General features: G+C 46.1%; 1 protein-coding gene across 1 annotated transcript in view; it reads left to right on the top strand.

Annotated features, from left to right (window-relative positions):
- LOC108796319 (serine/threonine-protein kinase mTOR-like) overlaps window positions 1–27,313 on the top strand; it is a 33,332-nt gene extending 6,019 nt beyond the window's left edge. Inside the window, exons 4-28 of the mRNA XM_018567776.1 lie at window positions 232–432; window positions 560–694; window positions 3,636–3,911; window positions 3,994–4,102; window positions 5,816–5,999; window positions 6,696–6,824; window positions 6,905–7,149; window positions 7,476–7,688; window positions 7,806–8,011; window positions 8,092–8,214; window positions 8,504–8,587; window positions 9,668–9,760; window positions 9,838–9,972; window positions 10,060–10,189; window positions 10,848–11,098; window positions 11,200–11,220; window positions 14,641–14,667; window positions 16,119–16,205; window positions 18,039–18,206; window positions 18,299–18,411; window positions 19,683–19,845; window positions 22,556–22,648; window positions 24,513–24,659; window positions 26,869–27,011; window positions 27,100–27,313. Of these exons, the coding sequence (XP_018423278.1) occupies window positions 232–432; window positions 560–694; window positions 3,636–3,911; window positions 3,994–4,102; window positions 5,816–5,999; window positions 6,696–6,824; window positions 6,905–7,149; window positions 7,476–7,688; window positions 7,806–8,011; window positions 8,092–8,214; window positions 8,504–8,587; window positions 9,668–9,760; window positions 9,838–9,972; window positions 10,060–10,189; window positions 10,848–11,098; window positions 11,200–11,220; window positions 14,641–14,667; window positions 16,119–16,205; window positions 18,039–18,206; window positions 18,299–18,411; window positions 19,683–19,845; window positions 22,556–22,648; window positions 24,513–24,659; window positions 26,869–27,011; window positions 27,100–27,313 (3,690 nt within the window). The remainder of the gene's footprint in view (window positions 1–231; window positions 433–559; window positions 695–3,635; window positions 3,912–3,993; window positions 4,103–5,815; window positions 6,000–6,695; window positions 6,825–6,904; window positions 7,150–7,475; window positions 7,689–7,805; window positions 8,012–8,091; window positions 8,215–8,503; window positions 8,588–9,667; window positions 9,761–9,837; window positions 9,973–10,059; window positions 10,190–10,847; window positions 11,099–11,199; window positions 11,221–14,640; window positions 14,668–16,118; window positions 16,206–18,038; window positions 18,207–18,298; window positions 18,412–19,682; window positions 19,846–22,555; window positions 22,649–24,512; window positions 24,660–26,868; window positions 27,012–27,099) is intronic.
- Window positions 27,314–27,874: the final 561 nt, after the last annotated feature.

The raw sequence follows: 27,874 nt of genomic DNA on the forward strand, positions 1-27,874 counted from the left end.
CCCCCCCCCGAGGTCAGCGGGGGTCATGGTACAGGAAGAATGCTTATAAGCTGCACTTCATTGGGTATTTCTTTATTTCTCTGACTGAGCAGCATGGGAGTGCAGTATAGGTGAGGGTTAGCTAGTCGGAGGCTGTTGATTCAAGAGAACCTATCACCCAGAACAGGCAAAGTAACAGAGTTTCTTTTAAACTTAAACCTTGTTTTTTTTTTTTTTCTTTTTCTCTTGCAGGTTCTTGTTTTGAAGGAATTGGCCGTAAGTGCACCCACATTTTTCTTCCAGCAAGTGCAACCTTTTTTCGACAACATCTTCTATGGCGTATGGGATCCCAAACAAGCCATCAGGGAAGGGGCAGTGGCCGCCCTGAGAGCCTGCCTGATTCTGACCACGCAACGTGAACCCAAGGAGCTACAGAAACCCCTGTGGTACCGGGTGAGGACCTGCATTTGTGATTCTGTGAACAGACTGGGGCTTTTCCTTCTGTGTTAGTCTGGAGAAGACAGAGGCTTATATGACATCTTACAAACCGTATATCATTGTTAATTGTTTTACTGTTTAGCAAACTTTTGAGGAAGCGGAGCGAGGATTCGATGAGACCCTGTCTAAGGAAAAGGGGATGAACAGAGATGATCGAATCCACGGAGCGCTGCTGATCATCAATGAGTTAGTGCGGATCAGCAGCATGGAAGGCGAGGTGGGTAAAAAGATAAGAAACACGAGGAGAAAGAAGGGGAAAAACTTGGTGTATGTGGAAGAGAATCTTCATAGAAAGCAGGAGCTATTGCAAAGATACCTTTAGACCCTTGGTTCTCAACTGGTGGGTCGTGACCCAAAAGTGGGTCGCGAATCCATGTTCAGGGGTCAGAACCAGAGGTCTTGCTGCACTCCTTACCGGAAGGAACCCATATGGGTCGGTGGGTGCTCGTAGTGACCACGGACGGCACCGTGTATACCATAAATGAAGAAATAATGTCACCCGCACACCATAGTAGTAAAGCAATAGTCCATTTAGTGACACATTGCCAATGCAAGCGCTTTCGGGGCCTCAGGGTCTCCCCTTCATCAGGCTCTGAGCCTGATGAAGGGGAGCCCCTGAGGCCCCGAAAAGCGCTTGCATCGAATGGCAATGTGTCATTAAATGGACTATTGCTTTACTACTATGGTGTGCGGGTGACATTATTTCTTCATCCATGTTCAGGGGGTCACCCCATGCCTTCCTTCTAGGTGAGAGACTCCTCAGCCTCCCTCTAGCGCAGCACCATAAGTTCTTGTGCTGAGCAGCCATTCAAAATATGCTGCCCGGCCCTGCATGTCCAGCTTGAGGTGGGGTGGGCTGGAAATATGGCCATAAGGAAGCTCCGTCCATACATCATTCCTTACCGCTCTCACGTGTCCTGTAGAGGTGCCTGGACTGACGTCACATTCGGTCTCTCGGCACCCCTACAGGGCACGCAAAGGAGCTGTACAAGCAATGCAGATATGGATGGAGCTCCATCGCAGCACAGCAGCCCACACTGGACACCAGGCTGAGGATCCACTCCAGTTCTCATAAGGTAGGGAGACCGTGTGGATCTTGGAAAAAAAACAAATTATATATTTTTGGAGTGTGTATGTGTGTTTGAATGTGGTTGTGTGTCTGTCAGTGTTTCTGAGGGTCAGTTGAACTAGTACAGTGCGTTAATCACACTGTCCCATGTGATTAATGCACTGTACCACGCAATCGCACCTATTGCATGTTCTAGTGTGGAAGGTGCCTTACATTGCCATTAATTTGATTGACACCCCAAACGAACCTCCCACTCACAGTCCGATCACCTGCACCACTTGGGTCACGACTTAATGACCAAGGACAAATGTGGGTCCCGAGGTTACACAGGTTGGGAACCACTGCTTTAGACCATGACATCACAAATTCCAGAAATGTATTTATTTATTTTTTATTATTAAGTTTTCCAACAGTACAAAATTTGGAAACAATCAGACAAACATTTGCCTGTGATCAGAATCACACATTTACATTTTGTGTTGTGGTCAAATACCACATGTAACAGTCGTATAATTAGGCAAAACACAAAAAAACAAAACAGAGCTTAGTGAATCACAGTTAGTATCGTAAGTGGCAGAATCCGCCTATAACAACGTCTAAGCCATTATGAAGGGTAGTGTATAGAGGGATATCACTTTCGCTTCTAATGTAGTAGGTAGAGTGCAGTCTTTCCCTGCCTAAATCGGTCGGGAGGCCTACCTTAACCCAAGAGTCTAGTGGGTAGTGCGTTCGAATGTAGAGAACCATTCGGTCCATGGTCTCCAGAGGGCATCAACCTGGTTATTTTTGTCGCTATGAAATGCTATAGTCCTTTCAGACTTGTAATGGAGTTGTACTAGATGGATGAGGTGGGTAAGGGATGGGGCCTCAAGCGTTTTCCCATTCCTGGCTATAAGGAGACGTGCAGCTAGTAGGACATGAGTAATAACAATTCTGTTACTGGGTGGAAAAATCTTGATCCTTAAAGGAGAACTATGTGGTCAGTGTTTTTCCCCCATAGTTCTCCTTAGGGTAACGGGAGGACACAAACTAGCGTCCTCCCGTCACCCTAAGCTCAGTATACCACGAGCTGTAGCTGTATACTCAGACGCCGAGATCGATGTCGAGATCCGCCCAGCTGCGTGAGTGACAGCTGGCTCTGCCTATCTACAGGCAGAGCCAGCTGTACCCGCCCCCTCCCCCATCCGTTCCGCCAGTCAGCGCTGGCGGATCGGAGCGGGAAGGGGGGAATCCATCCCCTCCCCTGTCACGGCATGTGTTCGCTCACCTCCCGATCTACTGAGCCGACCTGTGACAGTCTCATTGTCACAGGTCGGCTAGAACTATGAGGTGAGTGAAAAGCACTCACCTCATAGTTCTCCTTTAAGTTCAGAATTGCCAAATCAGGGGTGGGATCCATTCTGATGGAGCTTACGGTGCTAATAATGTTAAAGACCTCCACCCACTACCCGTGGAGGAGAGGGCATTCCCAGAAGGTGTGTAGGATGGTGCCCACTGCTCCACGGCATTACAAATTTAACACAACAGGGGTAGAAGCAAATGTTAGGGGCTGTTTAAAGAGGACCTATACTGTGCCCATAAAAAAGCTGATCTTTTTTCCCCCATTACTGACTTACCATGCCTTGTTATGCGGAGGCCGCCATCTTGGTATAGCAACCAGGCTTGGCTTCCTAATGTCGGAGATGCCTGTCTGATGATTGGTAATCTGATAAGTGCTAGAGGAATAATCAAACAGTAGTACTAAAGGTGTTAAAAGCACAGATCCACAGAATGAATGACAGACGCAGGGAGATCTTTGCACTACAGGTCCCCAGGTACTGCTTCCTGTTCAGCAAGGAGGACAGAAAGCAGCACCGGAATGACATCACCGAATCTCACTCCATATCTGTTGAGGCGAGCATTCAGAGGCAGCAGTGCCTTAGATGATCTCACACAGATATACAGCTATGAGGCACAGGAATTAAGGACGGCAGGTACATTTTCAGGGTGCTGTTTAGGGACAATTTCATATAACTTAGCACATTTTTACTTTTTAAGATCATGTCCACTTAATGATCGTAACTACCATAATATTATTCCTGTCACTTAGCGTCTGAGAGAGGAGATGGAAGAGATTACTCAGCAGCAGCTGGTCCACGACAAGCATTGTAAGGACCTCATGACCTTTGGCCTCAAGCCCCGACACATCACCCCATTTGCCAGCTTTCAGTCAGTCCAGCCACAGCCTTCCAATGCATTGTTGAGCCTTCTGGGATACACTGGGCAGCAGGGAATTCTGGGATATGGAACCGCCCCCATGCCTGACAAGTCTACATTGGTGGAAAGCCGCACCTGTCGGGAGCTCGTGGAGGAAAAGTTTGACCAGGTACGGGCACATTCTATTCTTTCTTGCCTCCAGCTCCATGTGTTCTTTGTTTTAATTCAGTGTTTCACAATTTGTTTCTTAGATTTGTCGTTGGGTCTTAAAGTGTCGAAGCAGCAAGAACCCTTTATTCCAGATGACCATTCTCAACGTCCTTCCTCGTCTTGCAGCATTCAAGCCTTGTGCATTTACAGGTAGGAATTGTTCATGATGGACTTCAATTGGGGAAACTTTACTGCAGCCATTTTTTTTTCCCCACACCTGTAGCAGGTTCTCTCCTGAGTTGAAACGGATAACTCTCAATTCCCTGTAAACTTACAGCCCCGCAATATAACCCTTTGAAGATGCAGGAGCTATCTTGTGCCCACGTTCATTTCCTGTCTATACAACTTCAGTCATCATCAGTCCCCTCTTCTTCTGATCCATACTGTCATTGGCCCACCTCTCACAGCTGTTGACTTTCTCTATCAGTCATTTCGGCTCTTCTCGTGGCATGACCTTTAGTAGGGATGCACCGATATCGGTTTTTCGGTATCAAGTGTGAGTACCGATATTTTGTTTTCTGTACTCGCTGATACTGAATACCCATACCGGAAGTCCCATTTAACCCCTTCATGACTGAGGCCCTTTTTTCCATTTTTGCACCCATGTTATATTCCACATTTTAGGCCTGAAAATGATGTGTAAAGACAGTGTGTAAAGTTCGCGTATTGGGCTAGGTATCGGAGCATTTGGGCGAGTACGAGTACTCACCCAAATACTCTGCATCGGTACTGGTGCATCCCTAATCTTTAGGGCTGGGGTCAGTCACTGTACTGGTTTTTCTAAGCACTATATGAAAGAACCCCCCTCCCTGGCATCCCCATGGATGTGCATATTGAACAGCTAAAGTCTGTAGCACCCAGTGGCCAGCAGGGAGGAGCAAGCACTATTAGACTCCATTCACACTGAGCTACATTAAAAAAAAAAAAAAAAAAATTTCAGCGCTGATTTGAGCTGAGCGACTTTGAGCTACAGTGCACATTTTGTCGCACTACGTAGCGCTTTCTTTTGGTAGCCTACTGGGGCCAAATCACACAAAATCCACTGGAAAACAAGGTCATGTTTGAGGGACAAGCTTGATCTACATGCGACATTGAGATGCATTGGACAAGCTACACTGAGCGATATTTGAGTGTAAACCGCGCTTCAAATCGCTCAGTGTGAATCGGGGTCTTAACCTTCCTGGCGGTAATCCCGAGTGTGGCTGAGATAATCATATACTGATAATACTGAGATAATCATACCGCCAGGGAGGTTAAAGTGACATTAAACACTCAGATTTTTTAACATAAACCAATACTGTAATGTGTGCCTTACTCTAATCCATGGTTGTTTCCCTTCTCTTTGCTGCTCTTCCTTTTAAATCCTCATGTCTTCTCATGCTGGGGGAGAACTTCCCTTTGCAGCTGGCTGCCTCTTCCTGTAGTGCTGGCTCAGGTTGCAAATGTACACACACACCATATATCCATTCCGGAGACGAGGCAGTCTGCTGCAAAACAGAAGTTCTGCCCAGCATGAGAACAGATCCAGATTTAAAAGGAAGAGCAGCAAAGAGAAGGGAAACAACCATGGATTACAGTAAGGCACACATTACAGTATTGTTTTATGTTAAAAAATCTGAGGGTTTAATGTCACTTTAAGGGTGCTGGGGATGTAGTCTTTCAAATAACAGAAGGATTTAAATCTTTTCATTGCATGTTGATCAAGGGAAGTTATGTCCATACACTACACTTCAGCTTTAACATAGAAGAGTGACAACAAAATGAGTGGCCCCCTGGAGTCTGCCTCTTGTTTGTTTTATTGGTTTACTATCTTGTACCTTGTCTTTTTTTTTTTTTTACATAACTTGTCTGTTGTTCCTGCAGATCAGTACCTCCAGGACACCATGAATCACCTTCTGAGCTCTGTACGCAAAGAGAAGGAGCGCACTGTGGCCTTCCAAGCTTTGGGACTCATCTCTGTCGCTGTAAGGTCAGAGATTCGCTGTTACCTGCCCAAAATCCTGGAGCATGTCAAGACTGCCCTACCACCTAAGGACTTTGCTCACAAGTGAGTGTCTGAATATTGTGATGGAGATGATGCGGCTCTGGTATTGTGTTTTCGTGAGTCGGTTTTAGAGAATGTATCCTTTCAGGATTGCTTGGAGCTAATGTCACTATGACAGGAGAGAGAACCTGACTGAAGCAGCAGTGATGTCACTCATTCCTATTGAATTGATAAACTGTAGTTGTCTGCATTTCTAATCCTGCTAAGAAAATGACTGCTGCACCCGTATATGACCACAGTCCACACAATGGCTTTGGTGCTTGAAGGATAACACAACTTTAAGACACAGTACAGTTATCCTTTTTGGTTTCCCTTTCATTAGCCTGGCTACATTATATTTTCTGTGTGCGTCAGCACATGGACCCTCGTATTAAAGAGCTGGGTCTTCTGACCCAGCACAAATTGTTGTACAACTCTCCCTACATATTGGGTCCTCTTGAACTGCTCACTGGGCCCTTGGTTCTCATATTGAGTTATTGCTGAGTTCCTAAGCACTGAAGAAATGTCCAGAGACATTTCCTGCAAAGCCAAACTGTATATTGGATGCACAAATAAGCTGCACCACAACATATGTCAGGGTAAAGTAGGTGATTTGTGGCTCTCTAACTGGAGGCAGGAGTGATAATTTCTCCATATATTTGCTGCTTTTCCACATGAGCCATTTTAGAAAGACTGACTATGAACTCTTTCTCCATACAGGAGGCAGAAAACTATGCAGGTGGATGCCACAGTGTTTACCTGTATCAGCATGCTGGCACGAGCCATGGGTCCCTCCATTCAGCAGGATATTAAGGAACTTCTGGAGCCCATGCTGTCTGTGGGGCTGAGGTATGTTATCTGAGTGATGTTGGAAAAATAGGTAACGGTAGTAACGAACCAATTTCACGAAATACTTCTCCTTCTTTCAGCCCTGCACTGACTGCCGTGCTCTATGACCTGAGTCGTCACATCCCCCAACTGAAGAAGGACATTCAGGACGGCCTGCTAAAAATGCTGTCGCTGGTTCTTATGCACAAGCCTCTCCGGCACCCAGGGATGCCCAAAGGCCTGGCACAGCAGCTCTCTTCTCCCAATCTCACCAATATCCCGGAATCCAGCGACGTGGGCAGTATTACCCTCGCTCTCCGCACCTTAGGAACATTTGAGTTTGAAGGTAATGGCATTTCATTACTTTGCTTAGACAGCTATGTTAGGAGTGCGTTCCCCATAGCCCACTTTACCATAATCTAGTTCAGGGTAACCAAACATCAGCTCTCCAGCTGTGGGGAAACTACAAATCCCATTAGGCATTGCAAGACTGACAGGCATGGCTTTTAGGGGCAGATGCATGAAAAGATTTGTAGTTTCCCCACAGCTTCTTACAAGTCCAGTGTCATTATTATATTTCTTTCAGATATGCGCATTTAGCAAGTGGCATTTGTCGAAATCATTGTTTGGTTCTGTGGTTGTAGCAAGTTTGTTTTGTTCGTTTGATTTCAGGTCACTCACTGACGCAGTTTGTGCGGCATTGTGCCGATCACTTCCTGAACAGTGAGCACAAGGAGATCCGAATGGAAGCTGCCCGCACCTGCTCCCGCCTGCTGACCCCCTCTATCCAGCTGCTTAGTGGACACGGACATGTGAGTCAGACCGCCGTGCAGGTTGTGGCTGATGTTCTGAGCAAACTGCTGGTGGTCGGAATTACAGACCCAGGTAAGGCCAAACCCCGCTGACCCTGACCTCTATACCTATTATAAAGTACAAATGTATCAAGAAGAAAACCGTTGACTCCATCTGGGCATTCTTCTACCTTTGTTTTTTTTTTTGTAGACCCTGATATCCGCTACTGCGTCCTGGCATCGTTAGATGAACGCTTTGATACGCATCTGGCTCAGGCGGAGAACCTTCAGGCCTTGTTTGTGGCTCTGAACGACGAGGTGTTTGAGATACGAGAATTGGCCATCTGTACGATCGGTCGCCTTAGCAGCATGAATCCCGCCTTTGTCATGCCTTTCCTGCGCAAGATGCTCATCCAGGTAGTTTACATTCAACCGATTGATGTTTTGGGATATTTACTTTTTTAGCTGGGTCAATACTAATCCTCCTTGATCTTTAGATTCTGACAGAGCTGGAACATAGTGGCGTTGGCAGGAACAAGGAACAAAGTGCTCGTATGTTGGGTCACCTGGTGTCTAACGCACCACGGCTCATCCGCCCTTACATGGAGCCGATACTCAAGGTATGGTTTTTTTTAGCGTGTTTTGAGTGTAGATTCCATTTTTAAAGTTTCCATGTCTTGTCTCTGTGGCTGTCCTAACTTTGTCTCTTACCTGCTGCTATTACTCAGTCCTCTGTCATTTTTTCGGCACACCAAAACTGCTCTTCAAAAAAATAACTTTTTTTTTAGCCTGCTGTTTTACACACAAATCCACGAATGTGTTTCTAGTAATTTTATGTAACGAACACCAGAGCTTGTGGGTATGCTGTGTTCCGTCAAACACTTTCTGACCATGCTATCTCCTCGCCAGGCTTTGATCTTGAAACTCCGTGACCCAGATCCTAACCCTGGAGTGGTGACCAATGTTTTGGCAACAATTGGAGAGCTTGCCCAGGTAAGTCTGTATTTCATATGCACCGGGGAGGAGCCTTTTTTTTTTTTTTTTTCCCTCATGCTAATAACGATAATCAATATTGTGTTCATTAAGTTACATATTACAGAGACTAATGTGAAATGGGAAGCCTTAGCAGCCATTAAGAATTTTGGTGTTAGTGTTACTAAGCATGCTGTTGGGCTACTGCTGACCCCCCCCAAAAAAAAACACTATGGAGCCGCTAATCGCCTATATGTGAAACACCCGGTAACGGGTGTGTGCAATGGTCGGGTCAATTTTCAAAAAATTGCCGTCTGGAGACGGCAACCCGCAAATGCTGCAGTGCTGTCCGTCCGTTTTTTTTACTACGGGCGGACGGCAAGAGGTTAACAAGAAAAGTAGTAGGTGTGCAATGCAGAGGTACCACCCTGTTTGCAGCATAGCCGGCTCAGACATTTTACTATCATTTTTATACTCTGAAGCCATATACCACAGCAAGAGGTGAGCGCTTACAATCTGAAAGGTAGGGTCAAGTTTTACAGAAGTTAACTGTGTGGGGATGAGTTGATGGAGAAAGTAAAAGTTCAGTTGTTGTGTAGCGTTGGGATAGGCTTTCCCGAAGAGATTAATTTTCAGGGATCACCTGAAGGTGGAAAGAGTGGGAGATAACGGGACAGATTGATGTAGGAACTTCCAGAGGATGGGAGAGGCTCTGGAGAAATCGAGGAGGTGAGCATGGGGGATGGAGTTGAGGGAGCTGGAGAGCAAGGAAGTCTTGGGAGGAGCAGAGAACAGTTTGGGTGATATTTTCAGATAAGGGTGGTGATGTAGCCGGGAGCAGATTTGTAGATGACTTTGCATGTTATGTTCTTGAATTTTATTTGTTGCATCAGTGGATGGTTGGCAGAGAGGGATGGCGAACACAGAGCTGTTGGTCAGGTGGATGAGTCTAGCAGCAGCATTTATGATAGACTGAAGGGGGAATAGTTTGCATAGAGGAAGAAGGGAGTTGCTATAGTCAAAGGGAGAAGTAACTTCTAAATCATCATAGAAGTCTCCCAAACCGATGTCCTTAACAGATGTTGTCCTTCTCCCTTCCAGGTCAGTGGGCTGGAGATGAGAAAGTGGATGGATGAATTATTCCCAATTATCATGGATATGTTGCAGGATTCGTCTCTGCTGGCGAAGAGACAGGTAAGTGCGGTCCTATCTCATTGTGAGAACTGGAACGGACTCCGGCAAGATGGTTGACACCCTGTTTTTCTCTCTAGGTGGCTCTGTGGACCCTCGGGCAGCTGGTAGCTAGCACAGGGTATGTGGTAGAGCCATATCGGAAGTACCCGTCTTTGCTGGAGGTGCTACTAAACTTCCTGAAGACTGAGCAGAACCAAGGCATTCGCCGGGAAGTGAGTTATACTGTATCAAGCTTAGGTCACCCTATAGTATTGTGACCAAAAGACCCTCCAGGGCTGATCAAACATGTTTTCTTTCAGGCTATCCGGGTGCTGGGCCTGTTGGGCGCTCTGGACCCATATAAGCACAAAGTGAACATTGGAATGATTGACCAGTCTCGGGATGCATCCGCTCTCAGCCTTTCCGAGTCTAAGACCAACCAGGACTCTGGTAAGGAAGTGGCAACATTTATAGACTTGCCTCTACAGTACTCTACATGTATTTCACTCTCACTATACATATATTGGTTCCTTTTTATTGAAATAAAAAATTCTATGTATACTAAATAAAGTCCTATTGATCAAGAAGTCTTTCCTGAATGTTTCTGACCACGCTAAGCGCAGGAGGAGATCCATGCTCGAGTGATCAGATGCATCTCTGCTTCCTCCTTGGGACTTAGAGGATGCCGATCCAACACATGGAGTGGCTGTATTTCCGTGGTCAGGTTGTTTCAGACACGCTCCATGGCCAACCTAAATGACACAGGTCTCCATAGAGTGAAAGAGCTCCTGGGGTTGGTGAAATCATCAGAAAACTCTACTTTGCTTTTAGTCACCACCCCACCCCTTGGAGCTTGTGAAAGAATAAAGGGATCAAGCTGTCATGTGACCACCGTAAAAAGAACCCAGCATGGGTTGTGTACATCTAAGGCACATTTAGGGAAAGTTGTAGATTTGCTATTATTGTTCAAGCTTAGACTTTACAGACAATAATTGCTTTGTAGTCATAGTAGAGGAGATAAGATCCTTTGTTAAATTGGCTTTAGGATAATCCTAAATGATGGGACTCTTCACGGGCTCGTTACACTTTATATCCTCTTCTCTTTCAGCTGAGTTCAGTACCAGTGAGATGCTGGTGAATATGGGCAATCTGCCCCTAGATGAGTTCTACCCAGCTGTTTCTGTGGTCACCCTAATGCGGATCCTGAGGGACCAGTCTCTGTCTAACCATCACACCATGGTGGTTCAAGCCATCACCTTCATCTTCAAGTCTTTAGGACTGAAATGTGTCCAGTTTCTACCTCAAGTGATGCCGACGTTCCTGAGCGTCATTCGCCTGTGCGACAGCAACGTGCGGGAGGTGTGTATCCACGCAGGGCTTCTTTTCGGGGCTTGATGAATAACAGGGTTCTCTTTTCTGGGATGTTACTGATCTGTCTGTTTTATATCTTCTCCCCACAGTCTCACCAACCTTCTCCTCAAGTAAGTCCTGAAGAACTATCACATTTGTTACCCACCTAGAGCGGATCACGCAGGCCTATTGCTGTCTGTGTTCCCATTGAAGTGATTTCCTTTTAATACCGTGTCCCGATTGGAAGTATTTTCGATTTCTGTCACTTCTTACGATAACCTTGAGGGGCTTTATGTCCTGTCCCAGAAATAACAAAGTTAGAGTGAGGGCGTCTCCCTCTTAAGTAGCCTATATACAGTCCGAATTTGGGGGGGGGGGGCACCCACTGAAGTTCGCACAGTGGCTTCCCCTGTCGGCACCCTTCCGCCCGGCATCCCTCGATCAGCTGATCAAAGGGGCAGGATGGAAAAGTCTCAGCCAAATGGAGCTTGCAGACTATCAGAACAATGGAAACAGCCTGCTTGTAAGCGTTGATGGAGCAATCTGATATGTTTTCTTCATTCAGCCTGCAGACTTAAAAATGTTGGCACTCCATCACTTCCTGTACACATGACAGTGATGACCAGGACAAATAGTGTCGGTGAATCTCTGCAGAGGGCACACAGACAGCAATAAATACCTGATCGAATTTAGAATTGAGGTGCCAAATGGTGATATTCAAGTCCAAATACAAGTTTTATACAACGCTTTTTAAGGGGCTGTTCCTCTGCTCCCTTCATTGGGTCTTGGGAAAAGGAAACCATGATTGTGGACACAATAATCAGTCTATAGATTGATGTTATGGAAGTGTTGTGAGTTTGCACAGCGTCCGTCAGCAGCTGGTCCAAGCAGCCAATAGCCAACCAGCTGCTAACGGACGCTGTGCAAACTCACGCTTCAATAACATCCTCAGTCCACATACACTGTTTCATTTTCCCAAGACCCAATGAAGGGAGCAGAGGTACATCCCTTGAAGAGCATTGGCTTTGCAAGCAATCTGTCATTGGTATAAACTTTAATTTGGACTTGAATATTACATTGTGGTGCTTTAATTCTAATTTCACTCAACGCTACCACAACCCATAGTGACTGTGGGAGGCCTACAATGTGCGGAAGCTGCCAGGTCAATAATTAGATTCTCTACATTTATACCATTGCCATACTATTGGATGACAACAATAGGGCTGCAACCAACTAATCGATTTGTTGATGTTGTTTTTTTAGAATAGTTGTCAACTATTCTCATTATCGATTAGTTGGTTGGATCCCCTAGCTCTCGCCTCCACGCTGGGAGGAGGGCACAGCAGGCAGTGAGCGGGTGAAATAGCCAGCCTGCTATTGCAATTTGAAATGGCCAATAGCAAGCTGGCTATTCCACCCGCCCACTACCTGCTGTAATTACTTTTAGCTGCCGTCTGCGGAATCTTGCCACTGGCAGCCGTCATTTCCTGGCTGAAGCTAATTAAACGCCATGTGCTTACAATACAATTCTTTAAAACATTTTAATTAAAGGTGGGAATAAAGTCATTTTCGGTTTCGGCCTGACGAATTCTGCTGCTGGAGGTGCGTTGCAGTGCCATTCATTTCAATGGCATCCCAAACGCGCCTCCCACCCACAGTGTGATCACCCGCACTGGAACACACAGTACCGCAATGCTGTGCGTTCCAGTGCAGTGCAATTGCAAAACAATTGTGCATGCAGTTTTATTCTGATGTAAACTTTGTAACACGGCATTTGTGTATTTTACGTTTTTATTTTACGTTTAAGGATGTTATTTAATTTTTTTATCCAATTTAATCGGGGAAAAAAAATCGGCCAACTAATCGATTATGAAACTAATCATTAGGTGCAGCCCTAGACATCAATAACAGAAACATATAAAGCATCTTCATAGTTCCAGCTCCTCGTATCCACTTTCCCAAGCAATAAGAACCAATTAGGGGTTTTTACTAGGGATGCACCGAAATTTCGGACCGAAACATTTAGTTTGAAGATGGTACTTTGGCAAATTGCCAAAAGTACTATTTGGCCGAAAATGCGGTGCACCCCCAGTTTCTCTTCTCCTCGCTGGGAGCTGCTCTGTATCCCCTCTAACACAGAGCAGTGTCCTGTGGGGAGAAGAGAAACTTTCAGGAGGCTGAGCAGGGCAGGGAGGAGAGCACTGCCAGCGGTGTCACAGGAGGCCGAGCTCTCCTGCCGCACCGCCCCATAACAGGCAAATTAGGATTAAGAGCGTCGTGGGCGGAGACAACTATCAGTTTTTAATGCATACTGTTACAGGGCAAATTTGTGTTGTTGCAGGCCAGCTGGTAAGTGTGCTGGGATTATTATTTTGTTTTTTTAATAGCTACCAGCTGTCACAGGAGGCCGAGCCGGCAATGTGGGAAAGGAGTCGGCTGTCAGCCGTCTCACAGGAGACCGAGCTCTCTTCCCCGCACCGCCCGCTCAGTCTCCTGTGACAGTCAGTCATAATGGAGAGCGGTTACAAGCACTGAGAGATCAGCTGATCATTGAGGGTTTGTAAATAATTGAGGACAAAGTATATTTACTGTGTCCCCAATTATGAATGAACAGGAAGTGCTCTACATCACTTCCTGTTCATTCATGATTGTGAACACAGTAACTTATACTATATCCACATTTTATGAATGGACAGGAACACTCAGTATAGAGACTTCTTGTTCATTCATAACAGGGGCTGCAGGAAAAGTGATTGAGGACTCTGTGTTCTCAATCTCTTTTTCTATTTCAAAAGGGAAATAATAGGGGTCTGTTTTAGACCCCCGATATTTCTCCAAAGCCTTGACAGTAAAGTAAAAATAAATAAGTAAATATTTGTAAAAAATAAAAGGTTAGAAAAAAAACAAATAATTTTCTGTTTCAGGCTGACAAATTTTTTAGTTTCAGTTTCGGTCTGAAAATTCCATTTCGGTGCACCTCTAGTTATAAGGAGAACTATGAGATGAGTGCTTTTCACTCACCTCATATTTCTAGCCGACCTGTGACAATGAGACTATCACAGGTCGGCTCAGTAGATCGGGAGGTGAGCGAACACATACCGGCGTTCGCTCACCTCTCGATCCTGTCACGGCTCTCTGCCGTGACGGGGAGGGGCTGGATTCCCCCCTCCCCTCTCCGATCCGCCAGCGCTGACTGGCGGAACGGACGGGGGAGGGGGCGGGTACAGCTGGCTCTGCCTCTAGATAGGCAGTGCTGCGGCGTCTCAGTGCTGCTCGCGGTATACTGAGCCTAGGGTAACTAGTTTGTGTCCTCCCGTTACCCTAAGGAGATGCATGGGGAAAAGCCTTAACCCCATAGTTCTCCTTTAACCCTCCCGCTATTTTCTCTTCTGATATAGTGAGGAGATGAATATAGCCCAACAGAATAGAATTAGGAAATAATGTAACAAATTTATAAGTATTTCCAGTCATTGTGATTACTGTCCATGTTCCTCAACCTAATGAGATGTCTCTTTTACCTCCTTTTATTTTCTGTTCTGACTTCGGCCCAGAAGAGGACAGGATTAATGTCGCCCCAGGTAAGCTCCACCCCCTGGCCTTTAATCACCACCCTCTGATAAAGCCGATTACCGTCTTCTGTAAATGCTGATCGCCGTCTTCTGGTAGTGCCGTCTAGTAATTAATTGCTTCCACTTTGCTATCAATTGTTATTTTCTATTCAGAAATATGTGAGCGCAGACATTTATCAGTCATTGCTACCATCTGGGGTTCAGACTGTTAAGAGGGGTATTTTTAGGTTTGTGAAGCTACTTTTATGGTGAAATAGAGATTTTTGTAAAGTAAGTAAGTTTTTCTACATATGTGTTTAAAGGAGAACTATGGGGTCAGGGCTTTTCCCCATAGTTCTCCTTAGGGTAACGGGAGGACACAAACTAGCGTCCTTCCGTTACCCTAAGCTCAGTATACCGCGAGCTGTAGCTCCTGGTACACTGAGACGCCGTAGCCAGAGCGGATCCAGACATCGATGTCGAGATCCGCCCAGCTGCGTGAGTGACAGTTAGCTCTGCCTATCTAGAGACAGAGCCAGCTGTACCCGCCCCCTCCCCCGTCCGTTCCGCCAGTCAGCGCTGGCGGAGCGGGGAGGGGGGAATCCAGCCCCTCCCCTGTCACGGCAGAGAGCCGTGACAGGATCGAGAGGTGAGCGAACGCCGGTATGTGTTCGCTGACTTCCCGATCTACTGAGCCGACCTGTGACAGTCTCATTGTCAGAGGTCGGCTAGAACTATGAGGTGAGTGAAAAGCACTCACCTCATAGTTCTCCTTTTAAAAGCCATCCTTGGACACAACTGAACTTTCACCCTCTTCTGGATGTGAACACCATTAATCCAGCGCTGCAGCCTGTTTTGCTGCTGGAATCTTCAGCAACGATAAACCGAATACACCTGGAGCAGTGTGAAATATACCATTTAAAATCTTTATATGCACTTAGACCCCGTTCACACAGAGCGGTTTGTCACACGATTTCCCGCTCCAGAATCGCGCCTATTTCCACGCAATGTCGCTCAATGTAGCTCGTCCAATGCATTTCAATGGAGCTGTTCACATCTCACAGCTCAATGTCGCCTGTAGCTCGTCGCTCAAGCTTGTAGCTCGAACATGAGCTATTTATTTTGGCCCCAATAGGCTCAATGTTGCGCATTACCGGCGATATCGCGCTAATGAAGGGTCACTTTTGCACAGCAATATGGAAGGAATGAATGATGTCGCATCAGGACCGCTGTTGATTGGTTACAGCCCAATGTAGCAGCGACGAAGTCCCTCCCAAAAGTCGCGCTATGTAGCGCGACAAAGTGCACTATCGCTCAATCTAGATCAAAATCGCACGAAACGCGCGATTCTCCATGTCGCGCAGTGTGAATGGGGTCTTAGAGATGTCCTATATATGCATATAATTGCATGCTTATGTGACTGAGGACTACATCTTGCTCTTGTGATTTGTTTCATCTGTGCCCCTTCTCTCTCTCCTCAGTTCATGTTCCAGCAGTTGGGGATGTTGGTCTCCTTTGTGCGGAGTCATATTCGCCCTTACATGGATGAGATCTTCACCCTGATAAAAGTAAGTATAAATGTATCTTCTCCCGCCCGTTGAGGAGTGCAGGTGGCAGCTTTGTGCTGACCGATTGTTAGTTATAATTCTCCCGTGGTGAATCCTTGTTGAAAAGTCGAAGGAGGAATTGGCCTTTTGTCAGCTGTAAATTCCCGGAAAAATATCTGGCATTCATGTCACGGTTGTTGGTTTCGTTACATAACATCCAACAAATCTTCTATCACCACTCCGTGTCCCATGAACAATGACGGCCTTTAGTATTTACTGTGATCTACTTAAAATAAATAACTTAGTCACAATTTTTTTTTTTAAAGATGCTTTTTATTGGTGTTATCAAATGTTGTATAAATTAACACAAAAAACAATATAAAAACAAGCGGGCCAACATAACCCAGGAACAATTGTCATACAACCTACAAGCTTACAGACTCCAGAGCGGAGGAGAAAATCCACAGGCAGAATACAGGTTCATTACAGGTTCATTACAGATGTATTAGCAGACGTACCAATTGACTGCAGTGCACTTTATGGAATGTGGGAGAGGAGCAAGAACTCCAGTATAACACAAAGCAGTAGGTGCATTTAAATGAAATCTACAGTTGTATTAGAAGAGAGCCAGGGGCCCCAAATACGATCAAAGCGTAGAGGGTTGCCCCGCTGCTCATATGTAAAATTATAGAGGGTCAATGCTTGATGACCCAATCGCTTCCAGCCGCCCAGAGAGGGAACCTTAGGGCTACCACGGACTAGCAGAATAGCCTTTCTGGCAGAAAATAAAAGCTCCCGAAGATAATGGCAACTCGCCAAACAGACCCAGGAGGCAAAACGCAGGGGAAGCCAAGGCTAGTTTCCATTAAGGAGGTAACCTGTACTTGGTGACGACTTACTGTAAAAAATGATAGAAAAAGTAAACACAACCAATTATAAAGCAATGGCATAGACGTGTGTATATGTTTGAGGCCTTGTTCACACCAAGCGCAGATCAGTTGCAGACCGGATCAAAACTGCGTCCAATGTATTCCAATGGTATTTTTTGCTCCAGTTCACATTGCAGCATGCAGTTCCAGAGCAGGTGAAAAAACTGCAGCAGGCCCTATCTTACCTGCTCGGGATCTGCAAACGCATCAAAACCGCATGCAAATGCCTGGAACGCACTGAAAGCCCATGTTAAACTTTAAAAAAAAAATAGTTTTGTTTTTTTTAGTCAAACGCATCTAAAAGACTAGCGTGCGTGTGCAGAAACCTGACCGGATCTGCTCTGCATTTGGTGTGAACAAGGCCTTATTGCCATAAAGTAATAACACACACAATCATAAAGCAATGGCAGAGACGTGTATATGTTTGCCATAAAGTAATAACACACACAATCATAAAGCAATGGCAGGAGCATCTACATGTTTGCCATAAAGTAATTTAAAAAAAATCCAAGATGTGTTGCATCCAGAGTTGTCCCCTGCAGTAATTCATTCCTGCCCCTAGATGTCACTGGTCTTCTGGGATGAATAACAGCCACCATCATTCAACCCAGATGCTATGGACACGCCGCCTGGGCATCACCATGCCAGCGTGGGCTCCGAGTACTATTGCACACGTATGAGCTGCTGCTGAAAGTGAGCGCCAAGAATTCTTGACCAGAGAATTTTAGTTAGTTTGTTCCCCAGCACACTTCTTCCATCTGCACACACTACTCTTTACCCCACATTGGTTGTTGGGCCTTGTTGATAGGAATGTCTATGATAGGTGGACGGCTGCGGACTAGTGCTTGAGATGTGCCTATTAAACTGCAGAAGCTTTTCTTTAGATTGCTGCCTGATCCATATTCTGTCATCTTGTTCTCTGCAGGATTACTGGACTATGAACAATCCCATTCAGAGCACCATCATTCTACTGATTGAGCAGATTGTGCTGGCGCTGGGGGGGGAGTTCAAGTTGTACTTGCCTCAGCTTATTCCACACATCCTCCGAGTCTTCATGCATGACAGCAGCGCCGGGCGATCGGTGACTATTAAGGTACCTAATGAGGGGGAAAAAGTAGCAGTGCACAAGAAAGTCATCTAATTGTATCACTTATTATACTAATTATTTATTCGTCCCTCGCCTAGCTTCTCAACGCTATCCAGATGTTTGGGGCCAATTTAGATGATTACTTACATCTCATGTTACCGCCTATCGTAAAGCTCTTCGATGCATCAGACGCACCTTTACCAGCACGGAAGTAAGAGCCGACTCTTAATCAGATAATGCTCTGTTCTCAGACTTGAAGGAAGGTTTATAGTGGTTTTGTTCTTGATTAAAAAAGAACTCCGGGGGAAATGATTAGCCCTTGCAGGGGGGGGGGCTACCCCCGCACTGCAAGGGTTAAGTGCTCATTTGTGTCTAGGGAGGGGAAAAAAAGGCATCGGCTGGCTCTTAGAGCATTAGAGCGGTCCCTGGTGCCTCTCCCAAACCCCCAGCCAGCTCAGAGGATCAGGTGAATATAGCTTTATTTTCCTCCTAAGACCAAAAGCTGACCAGAGCAGTTAACCCTTGCCGTGCACGGCTAGCCCCCAATGCAAGGGTTAATAATCGTTTTCCCTGGAGTTTTACTTTATTCTCAATGTTTTTATGTCGGCACTATAAAATATATAGATTTTTTGTTTTAGGCAGCAGGGACTCTACTCATTTTTTTCATATTCATGTTCAGTGGGTCGCCACGTTCCTTTCACTGCGCTAGGTGAGAGGCGCCTCAGCCTCCCCCATAGCGCAGCACTGTCAGTTCTCATGCCGAGCAGCCATTCAGAATATACTGCCCGGTGCTGAATGTCAGCTTGAGGTGGGGAGGGCCGCCGGTATGGCCACGAGGGAGCTCCATCCATATGTGTTTTGCTTACAACTCCCTCGTGTTACCGGAGTGACTTTACATTCTGGCTCCCGGCACCTCTACAGGGAGCGCAAGGGAGCTGTACAAGCAACGCACGTATGGATGGAGCTCCGTCACAGCAGCCCACACTGAACCCCTAAATAAAATGTTTGGAGTGTGTCTGTGGTTGTGTGGGAGGTGCGTTGCGCTGCCATTCATTTGAATGGAACCCCAAAAGCACCTCCCGCCCACAGTTTGATCGCTTGCATCGGAACATACAGTTCCGTAATGTCCTGCGGTCCAGTGTGGTGCGACTTAATGACCAGGGACAAATGTGGGTCCTGAGGTTGTATTAGTTGAGGACCACTGCCTTATTGGACATCGGGTCTGAAATTTTACAAGCAGCCTCTCAAAGCAAGCTGCATCTGATGTCTCTTTAGGTAACCCATAGGGATTTGGGATTTATTTTAGCTTAACCCGTAGTTCTCTGAGAATCCTTTGTCATGTAGTGCATTGTTTTTCATAATGCAAAGACTTTATACTTATGGTAAATATGGATATAACGCAGCTGGAAGTATCAGAGTTCCCCACTGGTAAAAAGTGATTCCGTTCATTGAAATTGAAATGATTTCTGTCATATTTTCCAGGGTGGCTCTGGAGACTGTGGACCGACTGACAGAATCGCTGGATTTCACAGATTACGCCTCCCGAATAATTCACCCCATTGTCCGCACATTGGACGTCAGCGCTGAGCTGCGACCGACCTCCATGGACACACTTTCCTCCCTGGTCTTCCAGCTGGGGAAGAAGGTACAGACCTGATCATCTTGGCTGACTTCTCCAGTCTTATTCTTATGCACGGTTCATTAGTGAGCAGCTCCAGACGAGCAAGTAAAATATCATCCGGCAGCAAAAAATGCCAATCTGCTACATTCAGAGAGCGCAGTTTACCTTTTAATCTGTGTTTTTCATTGTGGATAGGACTCGAGTCACCTGATTTCACGCTCTTAAAACCTCCTGCACATTGTGTGAGAGTCTCCTGTGGGCTCCAGTAGAGAGTGGAGGTAGAACCAGGGAACACGCTGGCCTGAAGGCTTAAAGTGACGCTAAACTCAGGAGTTAAATCTTAAAAATGTGTCTTGTTTTGGAGCGGTGCCTACTTTACAACACACACAGGGACCATGGGGAACAGACGTAGCCCCCCTCCAGAAGGAAGGACAGTGTTGGCACCAATTCAGAGATGATTGGAGGATCTACAGCCGAGTGATACACAAATAAGATACATTGTTGTTGGTTCTTAAATGCATTTTTAAGATTGAACTTAGTGTCACTTTAAAAGTCAGTCATACATATGGGATGATGCCAAAAGTGCCATTGTTCTGGCCGATACATCGGCGCATCAGTTCTTTCTTTCCGCCCCGCTCTGTGTGCCAGCGGGGAGGAGAGAAACTGTGACAGCTGGCTGAGCGCCGCGGGAGGAGAGCGCTGTGAGCGGCCGGCATCTCTCCTCCCACACCGCTCAGCCAACTATCGCAGAGCGGTGTGGGCGGAGACAGCGCTGTCACAGCAGGCTGAGCTCCACTCGCTCAGCTTCCTGTGACAGCGAGTCAGGAAGGCGAGCGGTACAAGCAGTCAGTGATCGCTGAGTGTTTGTACATAATTGAGGACAGAGTATGGTTACTACATCCTCAATTATGAATGAATGGGAAGTAACCTACATCCCCTCCTGTCCATTCATGATTGTGGTTATAGTAAACACACAATGTCCTCATGTTATGATTGAACATGAACACACAGTATAGAGACTTCCTGTTCATTCATAACAGGGGCTGCAGAAAAAGAGATTGAGGACTCTGCGTTCTCAATCTCCTTTTCTATTTTAAAAGGGAAATTTCCCTCAACGCCCGACAGAGTAAAAAAAAAAAAAAAATAACTCCAATAACAAAATATTTGTAAAACCATTTTTTTTAAAAATGTTCAGCCTGACAATTTTTTTTAGTCTCTGTCTGAAAGTTCCATTTAGTTGAACCTCTAGTTTTAACCCTTCCTCTATTTTCTCTTCTGATATAGTGAGGAGATGAATATAGCCCAACAGAATAGAATTAGGAAATAATATTTCCCCTAAGCCCCTAAAATTTTTAAGTAAAAAATAAAAATATTTATTTTTAAAAAAATGAATCGATAAATAAATATAAACATTACAAAGTTTATACAAAATAAAATTAAAATATTTGAAAAAGTTCAAATCAAAAACATTTTTGATTTCGGCTTGACATTTGCGTTCAAATTTTTGCGATGCCTCATGGAATTTGTAGTTCGACAACAGCTGGAGTGCCGAGGTTGCCTACCCCCTGTGTTAATGTGAGAGAGACGGCTGGGTATGTCTGTGCAGGTTTTCATAGGAATCACCCAATTTTGCTCTCTTGTGTTTTTAAATTGTTTCGTAATGTAGTACGATATACAGCGAGAAGGTGAACTTAGGGCTAGTTCACACCGGCCACAGTGCGTTCTGGCCCGATTGGGGCTAGAACGCACTGGATCGCATTCCGGGCCGGCTCACTTTGTTTGAGGCGGGAGGGGCCATGGAGGTGCATTGAAGTCAATGGCACCGCAGCCACGCCCTCCGTCCGCAATGTGATTCCCCGCACCCAAATGCGTGGCACATTGGTGTCTGCGTTCCGGTCTGGTGCAGTCAGAAATAATCGTGCTTGCAGCATTTTTTGTTACTGCACCGGCTTGGAAAGCAGGCACGCCACGCGTTCAGGTGCGGGTGATCGCATTATGGCCGGGGGTGTGGCTGCGGTGCTATTGACTTCAATCCACCACCGCACCGCCACGCCGCCTCACAACAAAGTGCGCGGGCCCAGAATGCAATCCAGTGCATTACGGCCTGGATTGAACTAGCCCTTAGTAAGTTTTGTGTTCCTTATCAAAACCACAGTCTAGTTGCCCTTTGAATGAGAAGCGGGTGACCACACATACCTTCCAATCTCTTCTGATTGCGGAAGAGTCCAGAAACATTCACAGGGTTATTCACAAAAGGGTGAAGCGTTTGGAGAAGGGAGGAGAAGTGAACAATCTAGGACAACATCGCTGAACCGGAAAGTGAGCGGAATTTTTCCAAATCGGTTATTTTGGCCCAAATTGTTCACTTCTCCGGCACTCTCCAAACACTTCAACTTTTTGTGAATAACCCCCTTAATGTTAAGGAGGGGGCTGCCGTGTGAATAGCAACACATAACAAACTATAGTGTGGTTTTATCAAATTGGACTGCTAAAGTGGAACTACACCGTGGAGGGGATAGACCAGCCTGCGACTTCCTTTCCTCAACAATGAAAGGAAGAGGGTCCCCAGAACTTAGGAACAGGTTGGTGTGTATCTTTTCAGTCATGCTGCCACCATGTGTGTTTTTATATAATTATCATACCAACTATACTGAATATTAAATGACTCATGTTAGCTGGGAATACGCCATTTATATAACTCTTCCCCCCCCCCTCCACCCCCCTTTTTTTCCAGTATCATATATTCATTCCAATGGTGAATAAAGTGCTGGTGAAACACCGAATTTTACACCAACGTTATGAAGTTCTGACGTGCAGGATATTGAAGGTCAGTACAGAGGCGTGCTTTTTAATTGCCCAGTGGGTGGCACTTTTCACAATATGTTCATAATAAAGATATCAATATCTGGGACAGATTCCCCCTTGTGAAATCGCCCTCTTGAGCTCAAACCTTTAGTTCTTTGCTGGTGTGTAGAAGAGTTTGACCCCCACCTGGTCTGTGCTACATTGCAGAGGCCACTCCACACCACCAGCCTCATCATGCTGGCCAGGGTTACTGTGTGAGCTGACGTGCTGGTACTCGTACGTTTGATGAGGGAGATGTGATTTCTTAATGCCGGTATGACCATATTCTAGTGTGTTCTCCATGGCAATGAATCGTGACTGCATTGCTGCTATGGGAGCCAGTAAGTTCACAGCTAAACCTTGGTGGTCATTGTAGGAAGTGGGGGAGATCTGGCATTGAAGGCTTCAGACATCAATATAAAAATAGGGCAGAAGATCAAAGCCAGTCTCACGCCATGGAAAACCAACAGCTTGGTGTGATGGTTCACTCTTTATCTCAATCTCTTTATAGACTAAGAATTACATTTGTAAGAAGTAACTTCCATAGCCCAATATCCCCTCTCCCTCACGGCAGCACTAGAGAGAATAGCGGGTGCACTCTGGCCAAGCCCGTCCGGCTCCCCAGCATCAGCAGTTACTCTGAGTGACTATTACATTTGTAATGTTTTAAAGCCCAACTCCAGGTTCAGCCCCCTGCCTTGGCCGTAATGTAAAGCTCAGTAGAGCTGCAACAACTAATCGACTAAATCAATAATAATCAATTATGAGAATGTTTGGCAACTATTCTCATCATCGATTAGTTGGTTGGGGAAGGAGAGAGAGAGCATTTTTTTTTTTTATACAACCAATCGATTAGTTGAAAAATTAATCGGGTAGCTAATCGAGTATGAAAATAATCGTAAGCTGCAGCCCTAAAGCACAGGGTCTCCATCAAAATCTCTATGGTGTTGGGCAGCTCTGATGCTGACAATGATGAAGTCAGCACCTCTCCCTGTATCATGACGCTATGTGTGCAGGGCACGGTAGTGACACCCCTCAAACAGGGGGTCCCATGCCGTTCACTCACAGGATGTCCTCACTTTTAGGTTGAAATTCAGACACTTAAACCATTTTGTATTTAAAGCAAACATGTACCTGGCTCATGCAGAGGGTCAGATCTATTTTTTTTTTTTAATGTATATACATGCTTTTTTTTTTTTAGTTTTTGTTTACTATAGACATACTGTTTTTGTTTTTTTAAATGCATTTAATCCATGAGAAAGGATTTCCAGGGCACTGTGGATTAGCAAAAGACACGGCATGGCAGAGCCGTTTGCTTTTGGGGTCAGTTTGTCTTGCTGACATTTTTGAGTTATCCAATAAGCAATAAATCACTGCAATGAGGCATCGTGCTTTTATTAAAAAAAGAAACATAGAGCCTTTAAAACATGTAAAGGAACCCAAAGCTTCTGGTTCAGTAACATAAAGCAGAGCAATCATATTATTATTATTATTATACAGGATTTATAGAGCGCCAACAGTTTGCGCAGCGCTTTACAATATAAGGAAGACATTACAATCACAATTCAAGACGAGATGGTAAGGAGGGCCCGGCCCCTGAGGGCTTACAATCTAAAAGAGGAGGGGCCAGTGATACATGTGGAGGGAGCTGTGTGGGGATGAATTGTTTGAGAATGTGATGAGTGGTCAGGTTGAGGTGGGATAGTATGCTATATTTTATATGTACTTGATGTAATAAGAATGATTTGTATTTTTCACACGTATATAAATACCTAAAAAGGTTGTATAGCTGGCACAGAGCCCCGTTGTTTCTGTTCCTCTCACATCTGGGACTGTTCGCATTTTAGGGGTACACTCTGGCTGACGAGGAAGAGGATCCTTTGATTTACCAACATCGGACCCTTAAGGGGAACCAGGGTGAGCCTTTTTCCAGCAACCCCTTGGACACTGGACCGATGAAGAAGCTGCATGTTAGCACCACCAACTTGCAGAAGGTATGTATGTGACACAGTTGTATGTCGGATACACTGGGGGGGCGGAATTTATCAATGCAATTGCGACAGTTTTAGCCTCTCGGTTCATTTTTTCATTATGTGCAAATCTGTCTTTTAACACGTGCCCCTGTTTTGACCAGAGCTTGCACTATTCCAACTGCACATGTTTTGCACTTGTTTTAATCTGCACTTGTCCTGCGGCTGTCTGCAACTGGAGCATCACCAACAAAACAATCACAACTTAAAGGAGAAGTATGAGGTGAGTGATTTCCACTCATCCTCATAGTTGGAGCCGACCTGTGACAAAGATGCTGTCACAGGTCGGCTCTATCGATCGGGAAGTGAGCAGAAACATGATCATTCTGCTCACTTCTCGATCGTCTCCCTGCGGTGACTGTCAGTCACCGCTGCACTCAGGGATTCCCCTCTCCGATCCTCCAGCGCTGAGTAGAGGAATGGACGGGGGAGGGGGCGGGTACAGCTGGCTCTGCCTCTAGATAGGCAGAGCCAGCTGTCAATCACACAGCTGGGTGGATCTCGGCAGCATTGTCAGGATCCGTCCCGGCGGCGGCGCTCTCAGTATACCGCGGGCAGTAGCCCGCTATATATTGAGCTTTGGGTCACGGGAGGATGCTGGTATATAAATCTTAAGCCAGTATATATCTTCCCGTGACCCTTAGGAGAACTATGAGGAAAAACACTTACCCCGTAGTTCTCTTTTAGCTTTTTTGCCCGGAGTTACAAGTCTTCTTTCCTGGAGTCTATTAAACCTCATTTATGAACAACATTACACTAGCAACATAAATATGGCGCAAAGTGCATCAAATATATTCCGTGCAAGTTCAAACACTCGCAATTGCTATGATTTTCCCCCATTGTGTTTCTGTGCTGGGTAATGTTGGATTATGTGTAGCTATTAGGCAGATAGCAGGTGCCATATGTCACTTTCTGATGTTGGAGGGCATGCCCCTAAATGCAGAAGTCGAGGGATTTCACTGGGCTCAAGGATTGCTTTGAAGAGTATTGTTGCGACATAAATGGAACAGTTTTTAGTTTGTTGTGCCAAGAATATGTCAACTTGGCTTGTTACTTTTTCTAGTACAGGTTTACTTTAAATATATGAAAAAAGAATTTCCAGAGCACCATGGGTTACCTAAAGAGGACTGGCTTGCTTTTAAGCCTCTGTATTCCATGTTTTGGATGCCAGTGTACCATATATAATCCACTTAAAGCCCAACTCAGAAAACATTTTGGACAGAAAGAAGGCTAAACCGATTTTTGTATCTTAAAGGAGAATTATGAGGTGAGTCGACCTGTGACAATGAAACTGTCACAGGTCGGCTCAATAGATCGGGCAGTGAGGGAACACATACCGCCGCTCGCTCACTTCTCGATCCTGTCCCTGCAGAGAGCAGTGAATGTCACTCACAGCTCCCTGCAGGGATTCCCCGCTCCGATCCTCCAGCGCTGACTAGCGGAACAGACGGGGGAGGGGGCGGGTACAGCTGGCTCTGCCTCTAGATAAGCTGAGCCAGCTGTCAATCACGCAGCTGGGTGGATCCAGACAGTAATGTCGGGATCCGTCCCGGCTGTGGCGGTCTCAGTATACAGTGAGCTGTAGCTCGCGATATACTGAGCTTTGGGTCACGGGAGGACGCTAGTTTGTGTCCTCCCGTGATGCTGAGGAGAACTATGGGGAAAAACACTGACCCCATAGTTCTCCTTTAAAGCTGAACTCCAAATACAAAATCATTAATTAAGAAAAAAAAAAATCATCAAAAGCCACCAAGGTTAAACAGCACTTTGTGAGTACCAAATGCTTTTGCAAACCCTGACTACCCTGTAAAAGAGGCATCATCACTGTGCTGTACATAGCCTGTGCAGAGAGCAGAGCTGAGGGAGGGACTCGGCAGACCCCACCCACTACAGGAAACTGCAGGAAGGGGCGGAGACAAGACCAGTCACCCTGCACAAGGAGCGAGAGCAGTGGTGACTGGTCTTTATTACAGGAAGGTCTCACACTGGATTACTACACGGATCTGGAAGAAATAGACAGAGCTCTCCAGGGTGGCTCTTGTATGAGGTCAATAGCGGTTCATCCCGTAGTTCAGCTTTAATGAATGTATAAGTTCTATATCGTGATTTCCACAGTCTTGCCGATGCAACAGAATAGGCTGCAGTCTTTTAATTGGCCTTCTTCATCCCACAGGCTTGGGGGGCGGCCCGCAGGGTCTCCAAAGACGACTGGTTGGAGTGGTTGAGACGGCTGAGCGTGGAGCTGCTTAAAGATTCCTCTTCCCCCGCCCTTCGATCTTGCTGGTCGTTAGCCCAGGCCTACAATCCCCTGGCCAGGTAGGTCCCTCAGCTTTATTTCAGGTTCATCTTGGGGGGTCCAGGAATGTTGGAAATGTGGCTAAATATTTCTTTTACTTTGATGCAGAGATCTCTTTAACGCGGCCTTCCTTTCCTGCTGGTCGGAGCTGAACGAAGATCAGCAAGACGAACTGATCCGCAGCATAGAGCTGGCCCTGACCTCTCAGGACATCGCTGAGGTCACTCAGACTCTGCTCAATCTGGCTGAGTTTATGGAGCACAGCGACAAGGTAAATCTGTGCTTTGCTATATATCCGGGATTGACGCTAATATCCAGATAGCCAGCGCTCCCAGGACTTCTCTTCAAGCTCGACACACACCTTACAATCTGATTGTACAATCTCCCTACCAACATCTATATAGTACAGGAGTGCCCACAATCTTTTGTCAAGAGCTACTTTTTAAATGACGAGCTCGATGAGATCTACTAATGAAAAAAGCACCTCCCTCGCGTTCTCTCCTGCCTGAATCTCGCTCTCTCTCCTGGCGCTCGCTCTCTCGCCTGAATCTCGCTCTCTCTCCTGGCGCTCGCTCTCTCTCCTGGCGCTCGCTCTCTCTCCTGGCGCTCGCTCTCTCTCCTGGCGCTCGCTCTCTCTCCTGGCGCTCGCTCTCTCTCCTGGCGCTCGCTCTCTCTCCTGGCGCTCGCTCTCTCTCCTGGCGCTCGCTCTCTCTCCTGGCGCTCGCTCTCTCTCCTGGCATCTCTCTCCTCCCTCTCTCTCTCTCTCCGGGCTCTCTCTCTCTCTCCTGGCTCGCTCTCTCTCTCTCTCTCTCTCCTGGCTCGCTCTCTCTCCTGGCTCTCTCGCTCTCTCTCTCTCTCTCCTGGCTCTCTCTCTCTCCTGGCT

The sequence above is a fragment of the Nanorana parkeri genome, unplaced genomic scaffold, assembly GCF_000935625.1.
Source record: "Nanorana parkeri isolate BGI_ZX_2015 unplaced genomic scaffold, ASM93562v1 scaffold1091, whole genome shotgun sequence".
Taxonomy (NCBI): Eukaryota; Metazoa; Chordata; class Amphibia; order Anura; family Dicroglossidae; genus Nanorana; species Nanorana parkeri.